At 37.9% G+C, this 24,534-nt stretch overlaps 1 protein-coding gene across 1 annotated transcript in view; it reads left to right on the top strand.

The window, feature by feature from the left end:
• SLC13A1 (solute carrier family 13 member 1) overlaps nucleotides 1–24,534 on the top strand; it is a gene marked incomplete at its 5' end in the record, with an annotated part of 75,157 nt that overhangs the window by 25,548 nt on the left and 25,075 nt on the right. The window contains one exon of the mRNA XM_082846143.1: nucleotides 19,525–19,676. Coding sequence (XP_082702269.1) covers nucleotides 19,525–19,676 — 152 coding nt within the window. The remainder of the gene's footprint in view (nucleotides 1–19,524; nucleotides 19,677–24,534) is intronic.

Here is a 24,534-nt window from a genome sequence, read left to right as displayed (position 1 = left end):
ATACTAGGTTGTATTGGGAGCAATGTATCTTGAGACCATTGAAAAATAATCCTGCATAGAAATAGTCCAACGTAACCATGGCATTAGAAATATGAGAGTGGGGCATATGTTCCTTCCTCAGGCTATAATGCATTAGCATGCAACTCAATAGGAAAAAGAAAACTTTCTTGTTATTTACAGAAATCTTCAAGGAAAGAGCGAATTTTATGTAAAGAGAAAACTAATACAAAGATAAGTTTTAAACCACTAGCTACAGGGTGTATTAAGGGTTTTTAAGATGAGAATTGAATACATATTTATGAAAACATTATCATCTTTAGGGAGAGAAGTAATTCTTTTAAAACATAGAAAATCAACAGTATGCCCGCTGTATTACAGAAGAATGCATTATAAATAGGCTTTAAAAACTGCTGGATATACTTGCACTCGGTAACTTTCTTGTGGTCATCTTTACAAACCCAGTTTTCTGGTGTGATGCCTAAATTTGGCTTCCAATGATTTGACATCCAACACTGTCCTAGGCATTGTAGGAAGGTCTGTTGATGAAAAGACCTACTCCTTACCATAAGCAGCTCAGAGTCTAATGGGGAAGATGGACTTAAAAAAAAATGCGTGACATAGGGCTTCCCTGGTGGCGCAGGGGTTGAGAGTCGGCCTGCGGATGCAGGGGACACAGGTTCGTGCCCCGGTCTGGGAAGCTCCCACATGCCGCGGAGCGGCTGGGCCCGTGAACCATGGCCGCTGAGCCTGCGCGTCCGGAGCCTGTGCTCCACAACGGGAGAGGCCACAACAGTGAGAGGCCCGCATACAGCAAAAAAAAAAAAAAGCGTGACATAAATACCACAGCAAAGGTGCACACAGAGGCCAGATCTCCTAGAAGCTGGAGCAACTAGCTCAGTCTAGGAATATTGCCAGAGGGAATGTGAGGTAAAGGAATTTGAGTCTGGAGCAAGGTGTCGTGTGCAATCAGGGAAGTGCAAACTCCATGAGCGCAGGGACTGTGTCCACTTGGTTCAGCATGTAATCCCCTAGCACATTCCATTGTTTGACAGAGAGTAGGTATTCAATAGATATTTATCTTGACTAATTAACGAAGGAGAGAAAAAGGAAGAGGTAACATAATCAGAGAATAAGATGAATTCAAAGACCCCAAAATGTCGAGAGCAGGGCTTTTTTGGGGAAACATCTCCAGTGCAGGTGCCAGGAATGAGCTGTGGAAAGTGAAATGTTTGGATAGGTTGGACCAGGTTAAAAATTGCTGTTCATGCCATGCAAAAGAGTTTAGTTCATCTTAAGGGAAATAGAGAGCTTTGAAGCCAGGAGGCAGCATGTTAAATTCTGCCCTTTGAGAAGCTTACTGTGGCAACAATGTGAAAGGCAGAGGGTATGGACCTAATTGAATTTTTTGATTAATCTGACTTTGTGGATGAGAGAGGGAAAAGTATAGAAGATGCCTCTGCTACAGTAAGCTAGGTAAAGGCAGATGGTGATGCCACAGACTGAGATGGGAAACACTGAGGGGAAATGAGTTTTCAACGGGGAGAAGTAAGGTAATTTGGGTATATTTTAGGCAGTAAAGATTAAGATCTGAGTTTGGAAGAGAAGACCTTTGAACAATGATTCTATGGTCTTTCTAGAACTTTATATATACAAATTAAGCTTGGTGTAAAAGAAAAATTAAGGGATCACTTTTTGCTCTGTAATAGTGCTATTTATAAGAGATCACATGAAAGTATTTTTTACATACTGTACATTTAAGATACGTTTTGATTTTTAGCAGTTACACATCTCTTCTCAGATATAAACATATTGTATAGTTTGTGTTATAATTATAATAAATTGCACCTGTTCTTTGCTAGATTTAAACTAGATAATTTAAGATTAACTGGTTATGTGGAAGAATCTATATCTACTTAATCTAGCTATAAAATGGAAGGGATATTTATATTCATAATGTTTTAGTCTTCTGCTTTTTTCATGAAGTTGGTGGGACATTTTATTGAATTAAAATAAATCCTGTGTGGTTTGGCTTTGAATGTGAACTACAAGTCAAAAAAGATCCAAATATTACTCCTTTTGAGAGGGGATGGTTTAAAATAAATTTCAAAGAAGAGAAAAAAAATGAAAGTCATAGATTTTTTTGGTAATTTGCACCATTTTGCCATGTTTTTACACATCTGAATCACAAACGTGTTGATTTGATATACTCACATATTGCAAAATGATCTCCACCATAGCTTTATTTAACACCTCCATCACATTACATAATTACCATTCCTTTATTGCAGTGTTAACATTTAAGATCTACTCTCTTAGCAACTTCCAGCTATGTATATAGTATTACTAATTATAATAACCATGCTGTACATTAGATCCCCAGAACTTATTCATCCTAAAACTAGCAGCTTGCACCCTTTGACCATCATCTCCCCATTTGCCCACCCCCAGCCCCTGGTAACCACCACTCTACTCTCTGTTTTATGAGTTTGGCTTTTATGGATTCCACATATAAATGATACCATGCAGTATCTGTCTTTCTCTGTCTGATTTATTTCACTTAGCATAATGCTATTATAATGATAGCCATTCTAACAGGTGTGAGATGAGAACTCATTATACTTTTGATCTGCATTTCCCTGATGATTAGTGGTGTTGAGCACCTTTTCATGTACCTGTTGACCATTTGGATGTCTTCTTTGTGAAAATGTCTCTTCAGTTCCTCTGCCCATTTTTCAATTGGCTTGTCTGGGGATTTTTGTTTGTTTGGTTGGTTGGATGTTTTTGCTAGTGAGTTGTATGGGTTCTTTATATACTTTATCAGTCCTAAAATTATTATTAATAGAACTGCAAAGTTTTGGTAAAGATGATAACGATGATAATTTGATGATAATTTTCCCACTGCTGCTGCTGCAGCAGCTGATGGTGATGATTATATGCTGGTTTTGAAGCTGATGGATATTCAGCAGTTCCTCAGATTCCAGGAACTGATTAAGAAGCACTCCTATCTAAGAGTCATATTCCTAAGCTGCATACTTAAAAAAGAGATGTCTTCCATGACTCACCAAGTTCCCTTTTCACTATAGGCAATGGCCCACCCATTAGCAGAACTCCCTACTCATGCCCAGAATAAAAATGGTGGGTAGGTACTTAGACCTAACTGACCATAAATTCTATATTACTCCAAAAGTAGCTGAAATATTTTTAGAGAAGAAAAGGAACAAAAAGAAAGGAAGACCCCAAAATGACACTGACATACATGAGGGAATAGATTTGTCAGGTTCCAATGGAGCAATTGGGAGACCAATCATCACTCATATTATTTCCATAAGAAATGAGTTCCAGGTTTCCAAAAATCAATTTTTACATACCAAGAGAAGAATCGAGTTGCTATATATTTTCCTTCTTTCAAGCACTAGTATTAATCAAAGAGATACCTCAGATTTTTACACTAGCTCAATTTCTAAACCTCCAGACATCTTTGAATGAAAGGAACTGAAAAATCAGTACACTTTTAATGAAAGGCCTAAAATAACTGTTTTCCATTCATCTTATATAATTTCTTGTTCCCCAAAGGGAAAAATTCAAAGGAAAATTTCCTTGAACAAATTGAATTTTGCTTTTAATTACGTGTTGTTTAGTTTGGGGGTGAAATTCTTATTATTCAAAATCAAATTCCGTAAGAGGGCACTCTTTAATATTCTCCAAAAATTCTAAGAACCATATAACAGTAATTAGCATGGGTCATAATGTCAGGGACTAGGGGCATTAGTGCTGCTGAGTAAGGAGATATGAGTTCTAGAATATCTGGCCCCTAGATCAAATGTAGAAAAGGAATTTTAGATTAGATCAAGTAGGTGCTACAAACAAAAGTTCTTCTTGATTACTCTTGCCTTCTCTTAGACCGCGTGAAATTCGGCAGCAAAGCCAATTGTTAATGCCTCTCGGACCTCACTTGAGACAACTCACGGGTCTCCTTTACTCATCCTGCCAAACCCTGCGGTTTATAGAGAGGTGAGCAGAAAGAGAGAGAGAGGGAGAATGATTGAGAGAGAGAGCCTATTACACACCCTTTAGGAATCACAGCAGCATCAAAAAGACAAGAGATAACAAGTGTTGTTGAAGGTGTCGAGAAAAGGGAGCCCCCTGTTCATTGTCGGTGGGAATGTAAAGTGGTGCAACCACTATGGAAAGCAGTATGAAGGTTCCTCAAAATATTAAAAATAGAACCACCATAGGACCCAGCAATCCCACTACAGGGTATATATTCAAAGGAAATGAAAACAGGATATTGAAGAGATATCTGCACTCCCATGTTCATTGCAGTAGCCAAGATATGGAAAAAACGTAAGTGAATGAATGGATCAAGAAGATGTGGTATGTATAGACCATGGAATATTATTTAGCCATGGCAAAAAAGGAAATTCTGCCATTTGCAATGACATGGATGAAACCTGAGTGCACTATGCTAAGTAAAATAAGCCAGACAGAGAAAGACAAATACTGCATGGCTTCATTTATATATGGAAATCTTATTTTTTTTTAAAGTAAAACTCATAGAAACAAAGAGTAGGAAAATGGTTGCCAGGGGCTGGGGCAGGGTGGTGGGTAGGTAAATAGGGAGAGGTTGGTAATAGAGTATAAGCATTTGGCTATAAGATAAAGTCAGAGGACCTAATGTAAAACATGGGGACTAGAGTTGATAATACTGTTGTATGGTTGAGATTGGCTAGGGGACTGATACTTGAATGTCTCACCAAAAAAAAAAAGAAAAAAAAAAAGAAAAAGGAAAGAAAGAAAGAGAAACATGAGGTGATGGATGTGTTGATGGGCTGGATGGGGGTAATCTTTTCATAATGTATATGTGGATCAGATCACAATGATGTACACTTTAAATATCTTACAATTTTATTTTTTAATTATACCTCAATAAAGTTGAAAAGGATCATGGGATATTTAAAGTGTACATAATGGTGATTTGATGAAGTATTCATGGTGAAATGGTTTCCCCCATCTGGTTGATTGGCACATTGATCACCTCACATATTTATCCTTTTTTCTTTTTTGTTTTTTGGTGAGAACATCTGAGTTCTACTCTCTTGGCAAATTTCAATTGTTGAGTGCAGTGTTGTCAACTCCAGTCACCATGTTTTGCGATGGCTCTTAAGTCCTTACTCATCTTATAGCTGAAAGTTTGTACCCTTTACTTGGTCCTTTTTTAACCTGGCAGTTTTCTGTGCCTCTGGGAATACAAGATGAAGTTGAACTTTCAAAAGAAATTGTAACTATTCTACTCACTAATCCAATTTATGAGAACTCATTTCATTCAACTGAGAATTTGGAAGCCTCATTATCAATGGTATTAAATCAGAACAAAGGATGATATTTCTGACATACACTGGGGATCCAATATGCCCCACAAAGAGGCTTCACTAAAGTGAAGGTAAACGCCTGGGTGTCAGCAAACAGGTCACACCCGATCCACGTGAAATTCTGCCAGGTGCATCTTCTGAAAGAAGAGAGAAGTGGGTGGCAACCATTGGTGAGGTAAATTCACTTCTGAGTAAATAATTTATTTTAATATTCATTAAAAAAAGAGAGGAATCATAGCAGCAACCTGTGAACACAACCTCACTCAGATTTTAATATTTATTGTAGTCAAAGCCCTAGCTGGGCTCCACTGGTTTACTTAGCTAGGGTTCCACAAAACATTTTGTTATTAAAGAAACAACTGACTATTGATGATACCTCTTCTTCCATATATCTTTCATTTCTGAATCACAAAAATGTGGTTCTTCACATTTCATATTGTTAAAATATTATCTAGCAAATAACATGAGCTTAGCCATGTTGGAAGCATCTGTACTTTCCTCTAACTGTACAGTAAACCTCCCATACCATAAAATTTATTCTAATACTGTACTTTGTTTCCTAAAATCTTCAACAATATTTTTCTCTTCATATTCCAATGATATTTCCTAACAAAGGAATACATTTATTTTGTCCCCAAATTGTTTTTCATATATCTTGATTATGAAATATTTTAATATATACATATTTAAAGAATATAACACAAATTTAAAAGAATAAAACGAATAAAATGGTATTTACCAACACCCCAGCTTAAGAAATAGAACATAACAATTTCTAGAAATCTCCATGAGCTCTTCTCTGATTCCATCTCCTTTCTTCAGACCATCATATCCATCCCCTTATCAACATAGCCACAGTCCAGAATTTCATGTTAATCATTTTCTTATTTTCTTTTCAGTATTACCACTTACATTAGTTACTTCTTCATCTCAACAAAGACCAAAAATAGCAATAGTTTTAATAAGACAGAAATAGGCTGGTATGGTGGCTCCACAACCATGATGACCTTGACTCTTTCTATTCTTGCTCTGCCATCCTCAGCACTTGATGGCTACCTCATGGTTCAAGATGGCTGCCTCATCTCCCTCTATCCATTCTCTGTTCCAGCTAGCAGGAAACAGAAAGAAGAAAGTAGAAGGCATATACATATACTTAGTAATTATTCTATTACTTTCCTGGATTCAGAATTATTCATATTTTCTATTTCTCCTTGAGTTTTAGTTATATTTTTCTAGGAATTTATGCATTCCATTTCAAATTTAGTAGCATGTTGTTTATAATATTCACTTATTACCTCTTTAATTTCTACAGTATTTTTAGTTATGTATCTTTTAGTTACTAATATTTTTACTTATGCTTTTAAACATTTTTGGAATAATTCTTCCAAAAGTATGTTGATTTTATGTCTTATAAGTCTTATCAAAGAACCAGCTTTTGGCTCTTTTGATCCTATTTCATGTTCTACTTTATTAGTTTCTTCTCTTTATTACTTCGTTCTGTCTATTTAATCTTTGCATTTAGTTTCTGTTCATTTACTTTTAAAAGTATACATTTGCATTACTTTTTTTGAGCTTTTCTTCTCTTCCAAAGTAAGAATTTGAGGGGACAAATTTTCTTCCATTTCTTCCACTTTAGCTGTATTCCATATTTTTTAGTTCTTTGTGTTTTTTGCTTTCCATTACACTAGAGTCTTTGATCCATGAGCTGCTTAGACATGTGTTTTAAATTTTGAAATAAATGAGTCTTTTGTAGCTACTTTTTGTTTTGTTTTTTTATTTCTAACATAAATTTACTGTGGTCAGAAACTGGTCTGTATGACATCAGTTCTTTTAAACTTGTTGAGGCAGATTTGTGGACTAGCATGTGGCCAATTGTGATAAATACTTCCTTGTGCTAAAAAAGGATTGCATATTTTCAACTTACTGGGTGCAGTATTTTCCAAGTCTATTAGATCAAGTTTGCCAGTTGTGATTTTCAAATTGTCTGTGACCTAACAATTTTTTGTCTGCTTAACCCAGCAATTAATGCAACTGTTTTGTTAAAATCTCCCTCCATGATGTGGCTATATCTATTTCTCCTAATAGTTCTGTCAATTTTGGTTTCTATATATTTTCAGATTATGTTATTATGTCCCTATCACGTAATAATGTTTAGAATGTTTATATGTTCTGGTTAATTAACACTTTTACCATTTTGCAGTGTCCCTCTCAGTCTATGGTAATGTTTTGGGGTCTTTGAGTTTGTCTGATGATAATGTAATAGCAATGCCAGCTTTCTTTAGGTTAGTGTTTACCTGACATTACTTCTATCCTTTCACTTTCAACAGTTCTATGTCCTTATACTTTAGATGTTTCTCTTATAAAAAGCATATTGTTGGCTTTTGCATTTTTATCCAGGTTAGAAATTTTTGCCTGACAAGTCTGATCCCCTTGAACTCTCTGTGACTTTATAAATTTAGAATAATTTTTAGTGCCAGATTTCTATTTTTCTAAATATTTATTCTTTCCATCTCTCTTTCCTGCATTCTTTTTTATTTTCTTTTTGTTCTTTATTATTTATATCATCCTACACACACACACATACACACACACTTATACTGACGTCCTATGCTGCTATATTATTTATATATCATTTCAGTCATTTTTACCACTATAAAAAGAACAGGATTTTTTTCTAATAGCATGTATGTTTTGATTTTTTGCTCTTCACTAAGAAATTACAAAGGAAGCTTCTACATACTTAACATTTAGGATATAACATTTTGTAAAATAAATCCTGGATTTAATTGATTTTTGACATTGCTAGAAACAGAATTTTTATGAAAAGTCCTGTCTCGAGTGCTAAATTTTGAATATCTATTTGTTATACTATTACTATATAAACAAATATCCCAATTCACAATATGCATCATAATTCTTTATTAACTACAGTGGCTATAAATCCTATTTCAAGGAGTTATTGATAACTTCAAATTTGTTACCAGCTCTCCTGAGTTGTTCAGGTTATTGCTAATTAGATCTTCTCTAGATCTTCATGAAGAATTCATACCACAGGTAGGAGAAGGATATCCTCTTATATTTTATTGTATTATCTTCATTCTAGGTGTGTGGTTTTTTTTTTTTACATAAGTCATTTCCTGTAGAAATCATGTACAGCCGTAAGCACATTATGGGAGGGCTAGTTTAATTAAAACTAGAAAGGATAATTTGTTATCCACTTACCAAGCCCATATAAACTCAATATGCCAAGAGTGAACCAAGTGGGCAGGGCCCTATTGTCAGTCCCTCTGTGCACATGGAGCTTTCCTCTCCTCTCCCTTTACCTCCATCATCCACCAATGTATGGGCCATGAAGGCACTAAGGTCAATCTGTGCAATAATTATTAGTCAAGAATCATTTATTTCTCGGGGATTTTTTAATGTAAAAAGAGAAATATCGCGTCTTCCAATAAGATGGCAGATTGAATAGGTCCATTTACCTTCACTCTATCCCAAATCTCCATTAAAAAAAGAATAGATTTTTAAGTCATATGTCACAATTATAAAAATATCAAGAGAGGAGATGACAGCAAAATCATTTTGGAAGCTGGAAAGTTAAAGATGCCTCAGTTATCCCATGAAAGTGGAATTCTAAGTCAACAGTAAGTTACAAAAGTAAGCAATCTCAAGTCCATTCTCTAGTAGGTCTGCGTCTTTATTCCTGTTCTGCCCCTAGCTTCTTCATGACCTTTTTTTTTTTTTAGATTCCATATATATGTGTTAGCATACAGTATTTGTTTTTCTCTTTCTGACTTACTTCACTCTGTATGACAGACTCTAGGTCCATCCACCTCACTACAAATAACTCAATTTCGTTTATTTTTATGGCTGAGTAATATTCCATTGTATATATGTACCACATCTTCTTTATCGGGCTGGGGGAAGGGTAAGCTGGGACAAAGTGAGAGAGTGGCATGGACATATATACACTACCAAATGTAAAACAGATAGCTAGTGGGAAGCAGCCGCATAGCACAGGGAGATCAGCTCGGTGCTTTGTGACCACCTGGAGGGGTGGGATAGGGAGGGTGGGAGGGAGGGAGACACAAGAAGGAGGGGATATGGGGACATACGTATATGTATAACTGATTCACTTTGTTATAAAGCAGAAATTAACAGACCACTGTAAAGCAATTATACTCCAATAAAGATGTTTAAAAAAAAAATCTAATTTACCTAGCAGCAGCCCTCAAAGTTTTTAAAAATGTTGAAAAGTGAGGGTAAGTAAAAAAATTTTTATGCAACAGTTAAATCCACAAATTTCTTCCCAACCTCTACATGGATGCAGCTGCTCCTCCTCCACCAAACGGAAGTGTAGTCTTTATTTATTTATTTATTTAATTTTTGCGGTACGCAGGCCTCTCACCATTGTGGCCTCTCCCATTGCAGAGCACAGGCTCCGGACGCGCAGGCTCAGCGGCCATGGCTCACGGGCCCAGCCGCTCCGTGGCATGTGGGATCTTCCCGGGCCGGGGCACTAACCCGCATCCCCTGCATCAGCAGGCAGACTCTCAACCACTGCGCCACCAGGGAAGCCGGGAAGTATAGTCTTTTGACACAGTAAAGCAGACAGGAAGGAGTTCAGGGTCAGGAACAGGTTTCACAATGAAAACAGGGACACTGAGTGACAGTTAATATGTTGAATGGTGAGAGCCCCACCTTCCACCCCACTGTCCCCAACAGCCAGGCCTATTCCCTCCAGGTGACAGTAGGCAAGGAACCAGGAGGTTTTTCTTTGGGGAATGCAATGAGCACAAGAGAAAAGATGAAAATATATAGCATTGGGTTTTCTCAAAAAAAGCTCCAGTCAGATGATACTATATATGTGCCCACAGTCAACAACAAATCCCAAAGCACATGTACAGGACTTCCAACCAGCTTTTCACTGCCTTAAATATGAGCAAACCACCAAAGTTCCTGGATATCTGAAGACAGCCTCAGGCATGAAAGAGAGAGACCCAAACAAACAAAAAGGAGACAGAAACTTGCAGGAAACAGACTGTGCAAGAAGCTGAAAACACAAGACAAGAAACTATCATTAATATATGCAGAGAGGCGAACAAAGAAATTGCATTCATGAAATATGAATGACATTCTATAAAAGAGGCACGAGAAGCAATAAATAAAATAGAAAATACATAAAATACAAAATATCAATATAAAGATGTAAAACGTAAGTGGAAATTTTAGTATACAAGGAAGAAACAAGATAAGAAAATAATAGGAGTTTCAGAAAAAGAATAGAGAAAACTGAGATTACATCAAAACTCAAGAAAACTTCCATAAAAGAAGAATATAATTTTTATGACATAAAGTCCCGCTGCGTGCCAGCAAAATTGACGAAACAGATGCACACAGGGAAGGGCACTGGGAGTTCAGAACATGGTGAATGAAGAGAGACCCTAAAAGTTTCCAGAAAGGGGGAAAAACAGATTCCTTAAGATGAACAGAATGGCAGAAGACTTCTTTATACCAACACTGGGAACTCCCAGGCAATAAGGGGGAAATGGCTTCAAGGAAGAAAATGACTAGATGTAGGACAAGCAGAAAAGCCCTGGAAGAGATGTCTCTAAGACAATGGAATTGGTAGAATATTTGATGTAGATTAGGTGTCCTGTCACTTGATTGTTCGAAGGGAAGATTTAAACAACCAGGGAATATTTGGGGCTGATTTAGTGGTATCCACTTAGAAAGCTAAGCAAGTAAGCGGGGGACACAAAACAGGAAAAGTAATATAAATCCCATTGCTCAGCTGTTAACAGATATCTAGACAACATTCTGAACACTGAACTCTGCTCTAAGCAAACTTATGATATAGCCATAATGGGAGAACGATGGAGACATGTGTGAAATGCTGTGAAAGATAGCTAAATTCTCATCATCTAACATAGTGGAGTTTTAACTGTAATGCCTTCAACTGAGAAATCAAGAGATGGTATCATATGAATACTGTTAAAGTAAGTGCAAATAAATGTCCAAAAAGAGCTGGAACATTTTAAACTGGCTGTCTTTGGCAAGCAGAAAATGGTTAGCAGGAATTAATATTTTGTGCAATTTGCCTTGAATAAATATAGAAATATAAATAGAACCCCTAATGTTTTTATACCACACTCACCCAAATGAATTCTTTTGTACACTGCCTTGGAGACCACTGGTTTAGTGCATGGTGATTCTTGTATGCGTTATTAGCACCCGGGGTTGGTGCTAATCACTGGAGTCTGCAGTCACTACCACCAGGTGGCAATAGTGAGTTATAGCTGGACCTGCAGGATTTCTGTTCAGAAATGACCCTTGAGCACCACCCAGTTATCTTAGGATTCTGAATTTGGTCATGTCCTGGACAAAATGTTCTCAGTCACTTGAAAGAAGTTGTGAGACATACTCACAAGGTCTTAGATGTCATATATTTGTGGGAAATACGAATGTACGATGACAACTGGGATTGAATAAAAGCACACTAAGCAATATGAAATGTAATTAAATGTAAAGTTTTAGATGTAGGCTAAAAAACTCACATAAATAAAAAGTGTTCTGGAAGGCAAGATGACACAAGGGAAATTACTGCGAGGGAACTTGGATACACAGAAATCTGCTTCAATTCTGCTGTGACCATTATGTCACACTGAGATTTATTTTTGCTTTTCTGAAAATTTAGGTCTGTGTACCAGATTATCTCTAAATACTATCTGTTCTAATAGTCTATGATTCTTTTATATATTAAAAAAACTTTTTTATGATTGTGGAAGATACAAAAAGTATCAAGAAGGTAGCAGGTACTCTCATATCTTGACACATTTCATTTCAGTCTTATTTCTAGGCACATATGTGTATGTAGATATAGTTTTTATTTTTTAAAAAATTACATCGTTCTATACATTTAATTTCACAGAAGTCACTCATCATGAAACATAAAACAAGTACTTTCCCATTCACAGTATAGCCATGGCAATGTCCTTTGGTCACCAGCACAAGAGGTTTTCTCTGGCCACTTCATCCCTGACTGTCTCCAGCCTCACCCCTCTAGACACTTTGCTTCTCCTTTCTTCACTTTGGATTTTTTTTTCTCTCCCGAACTCCTAGGAGAAAATATACCCCCCCCCCAATTCCTCCTCCACTCATGGAAAAATGTAATGATTAGTCTGATAATCTGCAAATATGTGCTCTCAGGGTCTGAATCTTACTTTCTACCCTGAGTGACTTATTCCAACACCCTCTTAGATTAGGGTCAAACACTTGGTCTCAGGTTGAAACTACTGCCTTGAGCAGAAGATTAATTTGCTAAGGACACCCCCCACTCCCTTTTATAGTTTCTGTACCAATCGTTGGCTTAATTAGTGGCTCATCTCAGACTTCCTTAAGAGCTGTATTTTCCTGCCCATTGCCCTCTACTCCTATCCCTCTGGTCCTCAACTTTTACCCCTTACTGCAGTATCATCTCTTCACAGTAGTTCAGTCCAGCAATCACAGGCCCTAAGTAAAAATAACAGTAGAGCTGACTGCATGGGATTCATGTTTACTGGCTAGATAACGCAAGTGGTGCGCCCCATGCCACCTCCCAAAGACCTCCGCTTAACCCTTGATGTGTTTTATGATATATTACCATTACCATTTACTGCAGGACTTGAATTTAACTTGAATTTGTAATGCTTTTCTAAATTGTCCACGCTATTTGCAGAAACATCACCTTTTGTGCTGTAGCATTCATGTATGTTTTAAAGTCTTTATATAGGAAAAAAGTACGAGAAGTCCATAAGGTCTAAAGCATGCAAATATGTCAATATTTTTCTATTTTGATTTTTAAATTTTATACCTGTCAGTGCAGTTTTATCATTTTATATATATGACTGCATATATACATATATGAAGTCCAATTTTTTATGAAATCCAATTTTTTCTTTGTATTTTTGCAAGTTTTAATGTGATGATGAGAAATTACATGCACATTACATCTTTAAGTTTCCATTTCTTATTATCAATTTAATAATATCCAAATTATATATCATTTTCTGATTTGTGTTTGAAGTCTCTCCTTTAGTAAATAGCTAATAGTTAAGCCCTAAGTTTCATTTGTCATTTTGTATCACTGATAAGAACTTTTAAACTTATTTTACTCTTTTATTTACATATCCTTTATTTTTCAAATTTTCAATGGAAAGTTTTATCATGTAGAAAATACAAATCATTCCCATGTAGGAAATATAAGGCAAAGGGAGACATCTGTAAATTAATTTATTTGGGGTGAAGGGTAGATACCTTTGGGGGCTAACCTTTAAGTTAATTAGAAAGTAAAAGGCAAATTACAATCCAATGTCCTGACCCTGCCATGCTAAATGCCATTCCCACAACCATGATGGCTTTTAGTGAGCAGACATTTTTTCCTATCATGATTTCTCAAAAGGCTCTTTCAGTGCCAATGTCACACACAGCATGCTTATCTGTATGAAACGGGGCAATTCTTCTGTCTGCATATTTCTTAAATACATCCAGCTCTTTTTTTTTTTAAAGGCTCAGTGTGCAAGACAGGTCTGAAATAGGCAAGAACTGGAGACCTATAAAGAGGTGATTACAGTAACTCAAATCAGAGATAACGATGGCTTAGACCAAACGTGATAGTGGAGATGGAAAAAACCCAACAGACTCCAGATGTATTTAAGAAGATACAATTGACAGGATTTGGTGGGATGAGGGAAAGAATGATTTCAAGGAGGATGAGAAATATTGTGTAGTGGCTGAGGGTATGAGCCCTCCATGGTCTCAAAATTCAAGTCTACCATTTCCAGGCTCTATAACCTTGGGAAGCCATTTAACCTCTCTGTGCTTCATGTCTTCATGTGTAAAGTGGGATACTAGCAGTACTACCCTCATTGTGTTGTAAGAAAAATGTGAATTAAATCATTTATTTGATTTTAACCTGAAGCAGTGCTTTTGCATACTAGGCACACTCTAAGTGTTTGTAATCGTGGTGATGGTAATGCTATTAGCCTATATAGATGATCCTGAAGAAGAACAGGGCTTGAGGAAGGAAATAATGAGTTCGGTTTTGAACATTTGGGGACTGGAGTTTTATTTAAGACATTCAAATTATGTCGAACAGACAGTTGGACTGATAGGTCTAAAAGGAGAAGTCTGGCTGAAAACAAGTTTGGTGGTCTGGTTTTATCTTTCATTTCGAAACAATGAAAACATATGAGATTTCCTAAGGAGAAATATTACTATGAGAAGAGACAAGTACTTATGACAGAGTTTCAAGAAATTCCAGTTTTAAGGAAGGATCAAGGAAAATGAACTGGCAAGGGAGACAGAGGAACAGGCAGAAATGTAGAGGAAAACCCAGAGGACTGAGATATCACAGAGCCCAAAGAAGAGTTCTGCAGCAGGAAGGAGTGATCAACTATCTTAGGTGCTGCTGAGAGGTCTACAAACCTGACACTGAACAATATCTATTGGGTTTAGTAATATGGAGGTTGTCAATAATCATAGCAAGTATGTATTGGTGGATTGAAGAAACAGAAGCCAGATTGGAGAGGTTAAAGCAATGGAGTCAGTGAATGCAGACAACTCTTTTGAGTAGTTTGGCTGTGAAAATGGATGTGCTGTGGGCAGTAGTTTCATTGAGAGGGGGGTTAAGAAGGCCTTCTGTTTTTCTTTTGGAAAGATGACTTGAAAATGATTAAACTTTGGTGGGAAAATTCTAGTGAAGTCTATTGTATAAGGTTTCTGAGGAGGCCTGAGAGATTGGGGTTCAGAAACTAGTTGGAGGAGAGAGATTTACTCTCTTTGTATGTAGAATACGGAAGGAAGGGCAGATGCAAGTATGTTTCTACCTTTGACAGGGAGACTTCTACCAGCTTCTATTTTCTGTGTGGAATAGGAGGCAGAGCTACCCGTGAAGAGTGAGAGGAGGGAGGTGAAAAGAGAAGTGGGAAGGTTTTAAGTTTTCTTGTGGAGACAGGTAGAATCATTTGGTGAGAGAAACACAGCAGGGTAGAGGTGCAGCAGTAACAAAGCAGTTGAAAGTTGTGACCATGAATGTTGGGCGCCTAATCTCCTCTACTGTGTGTAATTTTCTTTTTCTTTTTTTTTTTTTAATTATTTACTTTATTTATTTTTGGCTGCATTGGGTCTTCGTTGCTGTACATGGGCTTTCTCTAGTTTCGGCAAGCGGGGGCTACTCTTTGTTGTGGTGCACGGGCTCCTCATGCGGTGGCTTCTCTTGTTGCAGAGCATGGGCTCTAGAGCACAGGCTCAGTAGTTGTGGTGCACAGGCTTAGTTGCTCTGCGGCCTGTGGGATCTTCCCGGACCAGGGCTCGAACCCGTGTCCGCTGCATTGGCAGGTGGATTCTTAACCACTGCGCCACCAGGGAAGCCCTACTCTGTAATTTTCATCAACAGAACTTGGCTGCTCAGGGGCAGACGTGACGCAGAGAAAGTAAATTGTTGGGTTAATCCAAAGTTAAAATTTTGCTAAAGAACTATCATTCTAAAGAGAGACAAGAGAGTTTAGGGTTTTGCTGAGAAAGTTACTGATGGTGGTGATGGCTTCATGGGTGTATAATTATCCTCAAACTCATCAAGTTGTATATATTAAATACATACAACATTTTACATATCAATCATACCTCAATAAAGTGGCTTTAAAAATAAATACATTTGGGGCTTCCCTGGTGGCGCAGTGGTTGAGAGTCCGCCTTCCGATGCAGGGGACCCGGGTTCGTGCCCCGGTCCGGGAAGATCCCACATGCCGCGGAGTGGCTGGGCCCGTGAGCCATGGCCGCTGAGCCTGCGCTTCCGGAGCCTGTGCTCCGCAATGGGAGAGGCCACAACAGTGAGAGGCCCACGTACCGCAAAAAAATAAAAATAAAAATATAAAAATAAATGCTTTTGACCACCTAGAGGGGTGGGATAGGGAGGGTGAGAGGGAGGGAGACGCAAGAGGGAGGAGATATGGGGATATATGTATATGTATAACTGATTCACCTTGTTATAAAGCAGAAACTAACACACCATTGTCAAGCAATTATACCCCAATAAAGATATTAAAAAAAAAATGCCTTAAAAAAGAAAGTTACTGAATTGGTTTACCAAGAAATCTAAACTGGATAAGAAAGGAAGTGAAGAAAGGAGAGGACCAAACTATTGGGAATAATAACTAGATGCTTTAGTGACCAAGACTTGTCAATAGAGTCAAAGGACAACAGGGACAGAAGTAATTCAACAGCTAAGTTGGAAAAGAAGCTGTGGTAAACTGCAGAATTCTTGGTTAATGGAGTGGTAAAACAAGGCTCTTTCTATCCCTGAAGAACTATCATATCAAGCACATACCATAAGTATTCCTGTGTTTTACTTACACGGGATTTGCAAAGCAAGTGACCAAAAAACAGTTTTAGACTCTTAAATTTAGTGTTGAAAATGAGAAGGTTGAGAGACAGTCTACCTTTGGAGAAATTCAGAATATTTTCCTAAACTCCAACTTGTATGATCAATTTTTGACAGGGGAGCCTTCCATTTACCTCGAGACAGTGCAATAGATATTGAGGAATCACCACTTGGAAAACTTGAGACTGTTTCCTAGAGATCAGTGGACTAGTATTTGACATACTCTTGAAACATTTAAAAGTGAAAGTCACTGCTGAGTCTCCTTATCTAATGGAAAGTCAGCCGCACTTTCACTGCGAACGGAGCAGAGGTGCCTGTTTCCCATGAGCCAGATGTATGACAGGAGTGGTATTTGGGGTCATTTTTAAAAGCAACTTTGCCCAAGACAGCTTCTTGACAGGGCAAGGCGACCTCTGCATCAAGAGATCGGGTGACCATCACATGCAGAAACCACAGGGTGTCATAGTGGAAGAGGTGCATTACTCCACAGAAGGAGCAGCAACCTGATGTTCTTATTTGGGTGACAGGAATCTCTAAAAGCACCATGACACATAAAATCCATAATACCGCCCACCAGATGAGGCCATCTGGAACATCCATCAAACATAAAGAGAAATCTGTATGTCTTCTTTGGAGAAATGTCTATTTAGGTCTTCTGCCCATTTTTGGATTGGGTTTTTTTTTTTTTTTTTTTTGGTATTGAGCTGCATGAGCTGCTTGTATATTTTGGAGGTTAATCCTTTGTCAGTTGCTTCATTTGCAAATATTTTCTCCCATTCTGAGCATTGTCTTTTCGTCTTGTTTATGGCTTCCTTTGCTATGCAAATGGACATATATACACTACGAAATGTAAAATAGATAGCTAGTGGGAAGCAGCCACATAGCACAGGGAGATCAGCTCGGTGCTTTGTGACCACCTAGAGGGGTGGGATAGGGAGGGTGGGACGGAGACGTAAGAGGGAAGAGATATGGGGATATATGTATATGTACAGCTGATGCGCTTTGTTATAAAGCAGAAACTAACACACCACTGTAAAGCAATTATACTCCAATAAAGATGTTAAAAAAAAAAAACATAAAGAGTACTAACATCGTATCTTATTTAAACCAGTCAACTAAGACCTCTCCTAATCCTTACTGCTCTTCTCCCGATACTGTCCATCCCTTGCCACTCCAAATATGGAGGATTTAGAAACTAGAACTAGCAAATGGTGGGAGAAACTGGAGCTAGAAGAGAGAGAACAATACAAACCCACAAACCTACTTCCAGCTATGGGCTTTTCAGCAAGCCTGATCTAGGGGACAAGAAAAAGTTTAACTTTACTAAAGTTTGGACTTTTGCTAGTAGAGGACTCTTTATTTCAGCTACTGAAATGAGGTTGCTTGTTTTTTTTTAAAACTAAACATGACTGAAAGACTCTATTAAATGAAGTGACCAAAAATGTTATAGATTCTACTCCAGATTTCACCCCAGGGATAGCAAGAATCAGACCAACAGAGTGTGTTACGTGGATCACAGGTGAGAGAAGGAATGAAGTTGCTTTTGTATTGCACCTTAGGGAGCTCTATTCTTAAACAGAAACATTAGAAATAGTGATTTTTTTTCAGATGGAGCCATCTGAGGTTGTGCTATTGTCCAGGAACTAGAGGAGAGGGTGACAGGAAGAGCGGAGTTGAAGGTCTCTGGAAATGAGATTTAAGAAATGTGTAAAGCCGGGATATTTAAGGGGTTACTCATGAAGACGGTATAGTTATCCAGGTGCTGACAGGATTTGCAGGATGAGGAATGTTGTGTGCCAGATGGGCATGTCATCTTAAGTGATGGCAGTGGGTGACTGGGAGATCAGAACATCCTGTTCAAAAGAATAGGCAGAGAAAGAGCCAAATTATATGAGCCTTAAAGAGAAATCGATTAGTTTTCATGTCAGTAGAGGATTAATGTTCTGGAAGAGGGTGGGGAACAAGGAGGACACTGACTCTCTCTCTCAACAGTGAAGTACAGAGGGTGAAAACGTTCAATTTCACAAGTAGTGGTATCCTCTGGGGAGGATCAGTGAAAGTGCCAAAATAAAGAAACACTCCAACAAGAGGTTTAGGAATTCACTGACCATGTACCACCAGTTCAGAGGGAAAACCCTGGAAAGATTTGGGAGTGTTTGGTGAGAAGGTAAGAAAGGAAGTTAAGAGTTGGCTCAGGAATAAGAAAGAAGGATGAATGAATGAAATTGTGTAAAGTATTTCAGTGGTTATGTATTTTTATTGTTAACATTTCTATTGATGGAAAGATAAATGTTGCATTATTGGGCTGCCATAACAAAATACCATAGACTGGGTGACTTAAAAAGCAGGAACTTATTTCTTCCAGTTCTAGAACCTGAAAATCCAAGATCAAGGTACCAGCAGGATTAGTGTCTGATGAGAGCTCTCTCCTTAGGTTGCAGATGGCTGCTTTCTCTCTGTGATCTCACATGGCAGAGAGAGAAAGATCAAGCTCTCTGGCGCCTCCTCTTACAAGAGCACTAATCCCATCATGCAAGGCCCCGACCATCATGACCTCATCTAACCCTATTACCTCCCAGAGTCTCCATCTCCAAATACCATCTGACTGGGGGTTAGGGCTTTCAGCATATGAATTTTGCGGTGGGGTGGACACAAACATTCAGCCCATAACAAATGCTATTACTGCTTGTTATGACCACAAACAGAGCTGTTCTCATAGTACGTTTTATTGTTGAACAGAATTCAGGCCCAGGAAACAAATATCGAACAAAGAAGGACCACATGATGTGTAAACTTATGTGCCTGTGCGTTGCTTACTCTTCTACCATTGGTGGATTGACAACGATCACTGGTACCTCCACCAACTTGATCTTCGCTGAGCATTTCAATATGTAAGTAAAATTGTTGGACTGGTGATTTAATAAATGGACAACACACAAATTATAAGAATTATTCTTACTTGTTTCAGAGAATCCAAAGACAGAGATGCTATATTGAGTTAACTCTCCTTTGTTCCCCATCAGGACTTCTATATTTCTAGAAACATGCCCTTCTACTCGTTCCCATGGAGTTAAATATGTAGGGCATAGTGAATTAACAGGTGTTTGCAGATTGCAAGGTAACCTTGAAAGAAATAACTCCTGGATGACCATGCTCACCAAACACAGAAGACACTTTTCATTATAAATAATATTGCAAATGGTAGTTACCTACAAAGAAAGGGAATTGTTTACATGGGACAATTTATGTAGGGTTTTGCAACTGACATTTGAACTTAAATGATGAGCAGGAAACAGAATTGCTCATTACAGAAAGTTTGGTGTTGAGGTTGAAAAAGATTTGAAGGATTGTGCAATTACCAAAAATAGCAGTAATAAAGTATTCTAAGGACAGATGTATGAATCTGAATATAAGTTAATGCTGTGATGTTACTCCAGTGCAGAAAATGGGGAACCTTGGATACAGTCAGAGCACTTGAGTTAAAAATTCCACAACTTTCAGTCACTTACTTTGTGAATTTGAACAATAAAAAGTAAATAACTCTTCCAAGACTTAAATTTTTCATACCTAAAATAGTCACAGTTCATATGATTATTGTGAGAATTAAATGAAGTAGACTATGCAAAAATACTTGGTACCATGTAAGAACTATTGAAGCAATAGTCTGAAAGTCCATGCTTCTTTGTGAGAGCTCAATCTGATCCTGCACCCAAGGTGCAGGATATTTTCAAGGACTAATAGGACAGATAATTGTCAGAGTGCTGGAAAGTGGGCAGTGCTGAGGATGGCCTGGAACAGGATTTAGGTCCTTTTCACAGAAAAATTTAGGAAAACCACACTCTAGGAAACAGATTCAGAAACTCTGTGAACTTTCTGAAATTATTTGCAAGATGTTCCAAGAAATCCAAGATTCAAAAAATGTCACCCTCCGTTGTGGAAAGAATGAGAACTTATGTACAAAAGAGAACACTAACAGAACAGTTTAGGGAGTTTGTAACACAGACCTCCATGTGCGCTTACTGTTTCTATTAGTACACAAGCAGCATGTGTACTCCAACGGCCTACTTAGAAAGGAGCCTTAGAAAGACATTTGGTTTATAAGTGGGAGACTTCTAAAATTCCTAGTGCAGAGAGGATTTATCCCATTTATCTCCCAGTTCAAGATAGGAAGTGTGCTTGATCCCTTTCTGAAAGCTAGACTTCTGTCCTTTCCCACGAATCCCCCAAAGAAAGAGATTCCACATTTCAGTCCTCTCTGCAAATCTCTTTCTCTAAAATTTAGACCAGTTTTTTATTTTTTATCTTCGTTGGTGTTAGAGAACTGCTGGTTTCCACCATTCCCATGAAAGTACTTGGTATTGTCAAAATGACCACATTGAGTTTGCCCTTGGTCTTTGTGTTCTTGCCCAATGTATCGACAAAATTTTCTTTTATTTAACTGTTCCTTTGACTCTCTGAATGCATTCATCCATTTGCAATGACAGATTGAGAGCACTGTAGCACTTTGGGAAAAATGTTTTAGTAACTATTTTCCCCAATTGTCTAATCTTCTAGTTCTTCTAATCATGGGAATTTGGCCAAAATGTTCTTTAAATTTAGAAAATACTTAAAATGTGCTTTAAAATTTAGTGGTTTTTTTCCTTCAAGTTTTCTTTAACATTAAGAGTTATATGAAAACTGGAAAAAAACTCAAAGTATCCCTTCTTGATAGAAAATATTAAAATAGAAGGGGGAAAACAACCTTATGTAACAAAATATAATTGATACTATTAAACAAACTAGCTGTTTAATAAATGTTTTCTTAAATATTGACCCTAAAAAATACAACAGCAACCCAAAGCAACAATGGAATGAAATGCCTTCAGTTTCACTGGAAAAAGTTTCAGAAACTTAAAACTGCAGAAAATAAAAAAGATTTATTTTCTATGTTCAGATGTTTGCAGCCAGAGAGAAATCGCCCTTTATTTCCAAATCCACTACAATAATCTCACCTTTTCTCTTGACACTGCTTGCCATCTTTTTGAGCAATACCAACGATCATTTTGTACAAATTCATTTTGGGTCTTGCCAACTTCCAAAGGGTACATAAGCATGAGAGTCAATGATTTCTTGCCTTTAGCATTTAGAAAAAGGTGCTATCTTACAAATAAACTATGGGAGGAAGAGACTGGATAACACATTTAAAAGCCTTATCTATCTATCTGTCTATCTATTTACTTATACATAAAATATATTTATATATTATACATGTGATGTCTTTTGTTCTCTTTTTTACACAAAGGAAATAAGAACAGTAAATTCTGAGAAACCTAAATTTTATTCTGTGCAAATAAAAAACAGATCTTCATTTATTCACTCAGTCAATCAACAAACATTTGTTGAGGACTGACAATGTGCCAGGCATGGTTTTGAATTCTTTCGGAAAAGGCAAAAAATAAAAATTACCAGAAAGAAGATTCCATCTCATTGTCTAGACAAAACATACATATATGGAAACCATGAAAACATTTAAAACATAATAACATTTGTTCTTTGACATATAAGGAAGAAGGTAAAGTGACATGTATTGAGCCCTTGCCAGATGAATTACATATATTATAGTGCACATGAATCCTATATATCCTTGCTGTGGAAGTGGTATACAGTGGTAATTAAAGATATAGCTCTGAGATTAAAATGTCTGTGTTCAAATACCAGCTCTTGGACAAATTACTTAATGTCTTTAAGCCTGTTATTTTGCCAGAAAATAAATGAAGATAATAATAAGATCTCTCTCTCTCTCAGAGAGTTGTTTTGAGTTTTACATAAAATAAATGGCACTTAGAACAGTGCCTAACACAAAGCATGTGCTCCATTAATGTTGGCTATTATTAGTAGAGTTGAGAAAGTTGGCATTCAGCTTAGCAGTTTGAAGGCCAAACCAAGATCAGTCAGACCCCAAAGTCTGTCTCCCTAAAATATTACCTTCCTAGTAACAGTTGAACATGCATCCTTAAAGAGGACTCTAGCTGTGTGCAGCACCCCTTGATCAGTAGAGAAAATCTGTCTGTGTAACCTGGCCCAATCTTAAAAGAGATAAACACCATGTTTATGGAGAAAATGAATGCAAATAATCCATAAAATCAAAGCACAAAAATCGTGTCATCAGTTTTGCAGGGAGGCAGTGCATAGTCTGTGCATGTCTTTGCACAGTTGAGAATAGCAGTGTGCACACTGGCGTTATAAGAGTCTGGGGACGGGAGACCAGTTAGGAGTTTATTACCAATGTACTGACAAATGATGAGAGGCAGAACTAGATTAGCTGTGAAGTGATGGGGGGATTTAGTCTTAGGGCACTGTACAGTCAGAAGGTAGTGAGTAACTAGGTGTGAGGATGTAAGGGTCAGGAGGGGTTAAGGCAACTCTGGGAAATTTTGACAATATGGCTGTATAGGTAGTGATGACATGAACTTCTAGAGAAGTCATGGCAGGTTCATTAGAGAAATAAATAAATTTTATTTTGAGTATATTGAAGTGGCCTGCTCAGAATCTATCCACAAGGAGATTTTCAGCAGGCATTTGCAAATACATTGTTGAAATTAGTTGTAAATTTGGGACTCTATATATATATCAACATAGATATTAAAATCTTGACTCTAGAAATGGTCATATAGGGAGAAAAAAAGTTAAAAGAATTGAGACCTGGATAGATTCATAGGAAATATTAACAAGAAAGAAGATGAGGAAAGTTAATCAAGGTAGGTGGAGAACCAGGAGCACATGGGATTTTTTTTTTTTTTTGCGGTCCGCGGGCCTCTCACTGTTGTGGCCTCTCCCGTTGCGGAGCACAGGCTCCGGACACGCAGGCTCAGCAGCCATGGCTCACAGGCCCAGCCGCTCCGCGGCATGTGGGATCTTCCCGGACCGGGGCACGAACCCACGTCCCCTGCATTGGCAGGCGGACTCTCAACCACTGCGCCACCAGGGAAGCCCCATGTGGGATTTTGAAAGACAGAGGAGACCATTTTCCAAAGGGAGGATGAGTCAGGAGCATGCAATGTTGTGTAAGGGCCAAGTAGGATGATGGCTGAGAAGAGGCTTTTGGTTCTCATCAGTGTCCTCCAAGAGAGCAGGTGCAGTGGAACAGTGGGGTATGGGGCAGAATTCGGACTGAAGAGAGTTAAGGAGTGAGGACATCGTGGGAGGGCAAGGCAGCTAGTTTAAATGATTGTTTCAAGTTTGACAAAGAAAAGGAAAAAAGAGCAAGCATGGTATAACCAGAGGTAGAGTGTTCCTTTAGAACAAGGGTAGTGTCAGTCTGATTTTACACTCAGGGGAAGGAGACAGTAAAAACAGAGCTATGTGAAGTTTGGGGGAAAAAGAGCGAGAGAGAGAATATATTGATTGGCTAAGAGTCAGGTGGAAGTGGAATGGAATAGAAACAAGAGTAGAAATGTCAGTCTTGGAAAGAAGGATGTGTCCTGCTGAGTGATAATGAAAAGGGACAAGTGAAGACAGAGATCTCTCAAATCACGTGTATGCATGCCCTCATTTCACAGATGAGGAAACCGAGGCTCCAAGAGTTTAAATCATGATCACTAGTCAGTGGAGGCACTTGGCCTGAGTCCCATTGCCCTTTTCACTCTGCAGCCTCATTGCCTCTCTGACCATCTGTGAGGGGGCCATGTTGGCAAAAGTCTTGAAAAAGCAAGTTTGCTGACAGTGACAAGTAAAGACTGCATGGGTATTTGCATTCATGAGTTGCATTTT

Source organism: Leucopleurus acutus, assembly GCF_964270905.1.
Source record: "Leucopleurus acutus genome assembly, chromosome: 9".
In the NCBI taxonomy this organism is placed as follows: Eukaryota; Metazoa; Chordata; class Mammalia; order Artiodactyla; family Delphinidae; genus Leucopleurus; species Leucopleurus acutus.
This window is presented reverse-complemented; position numbering and strand designations above follow the sequence as displayed.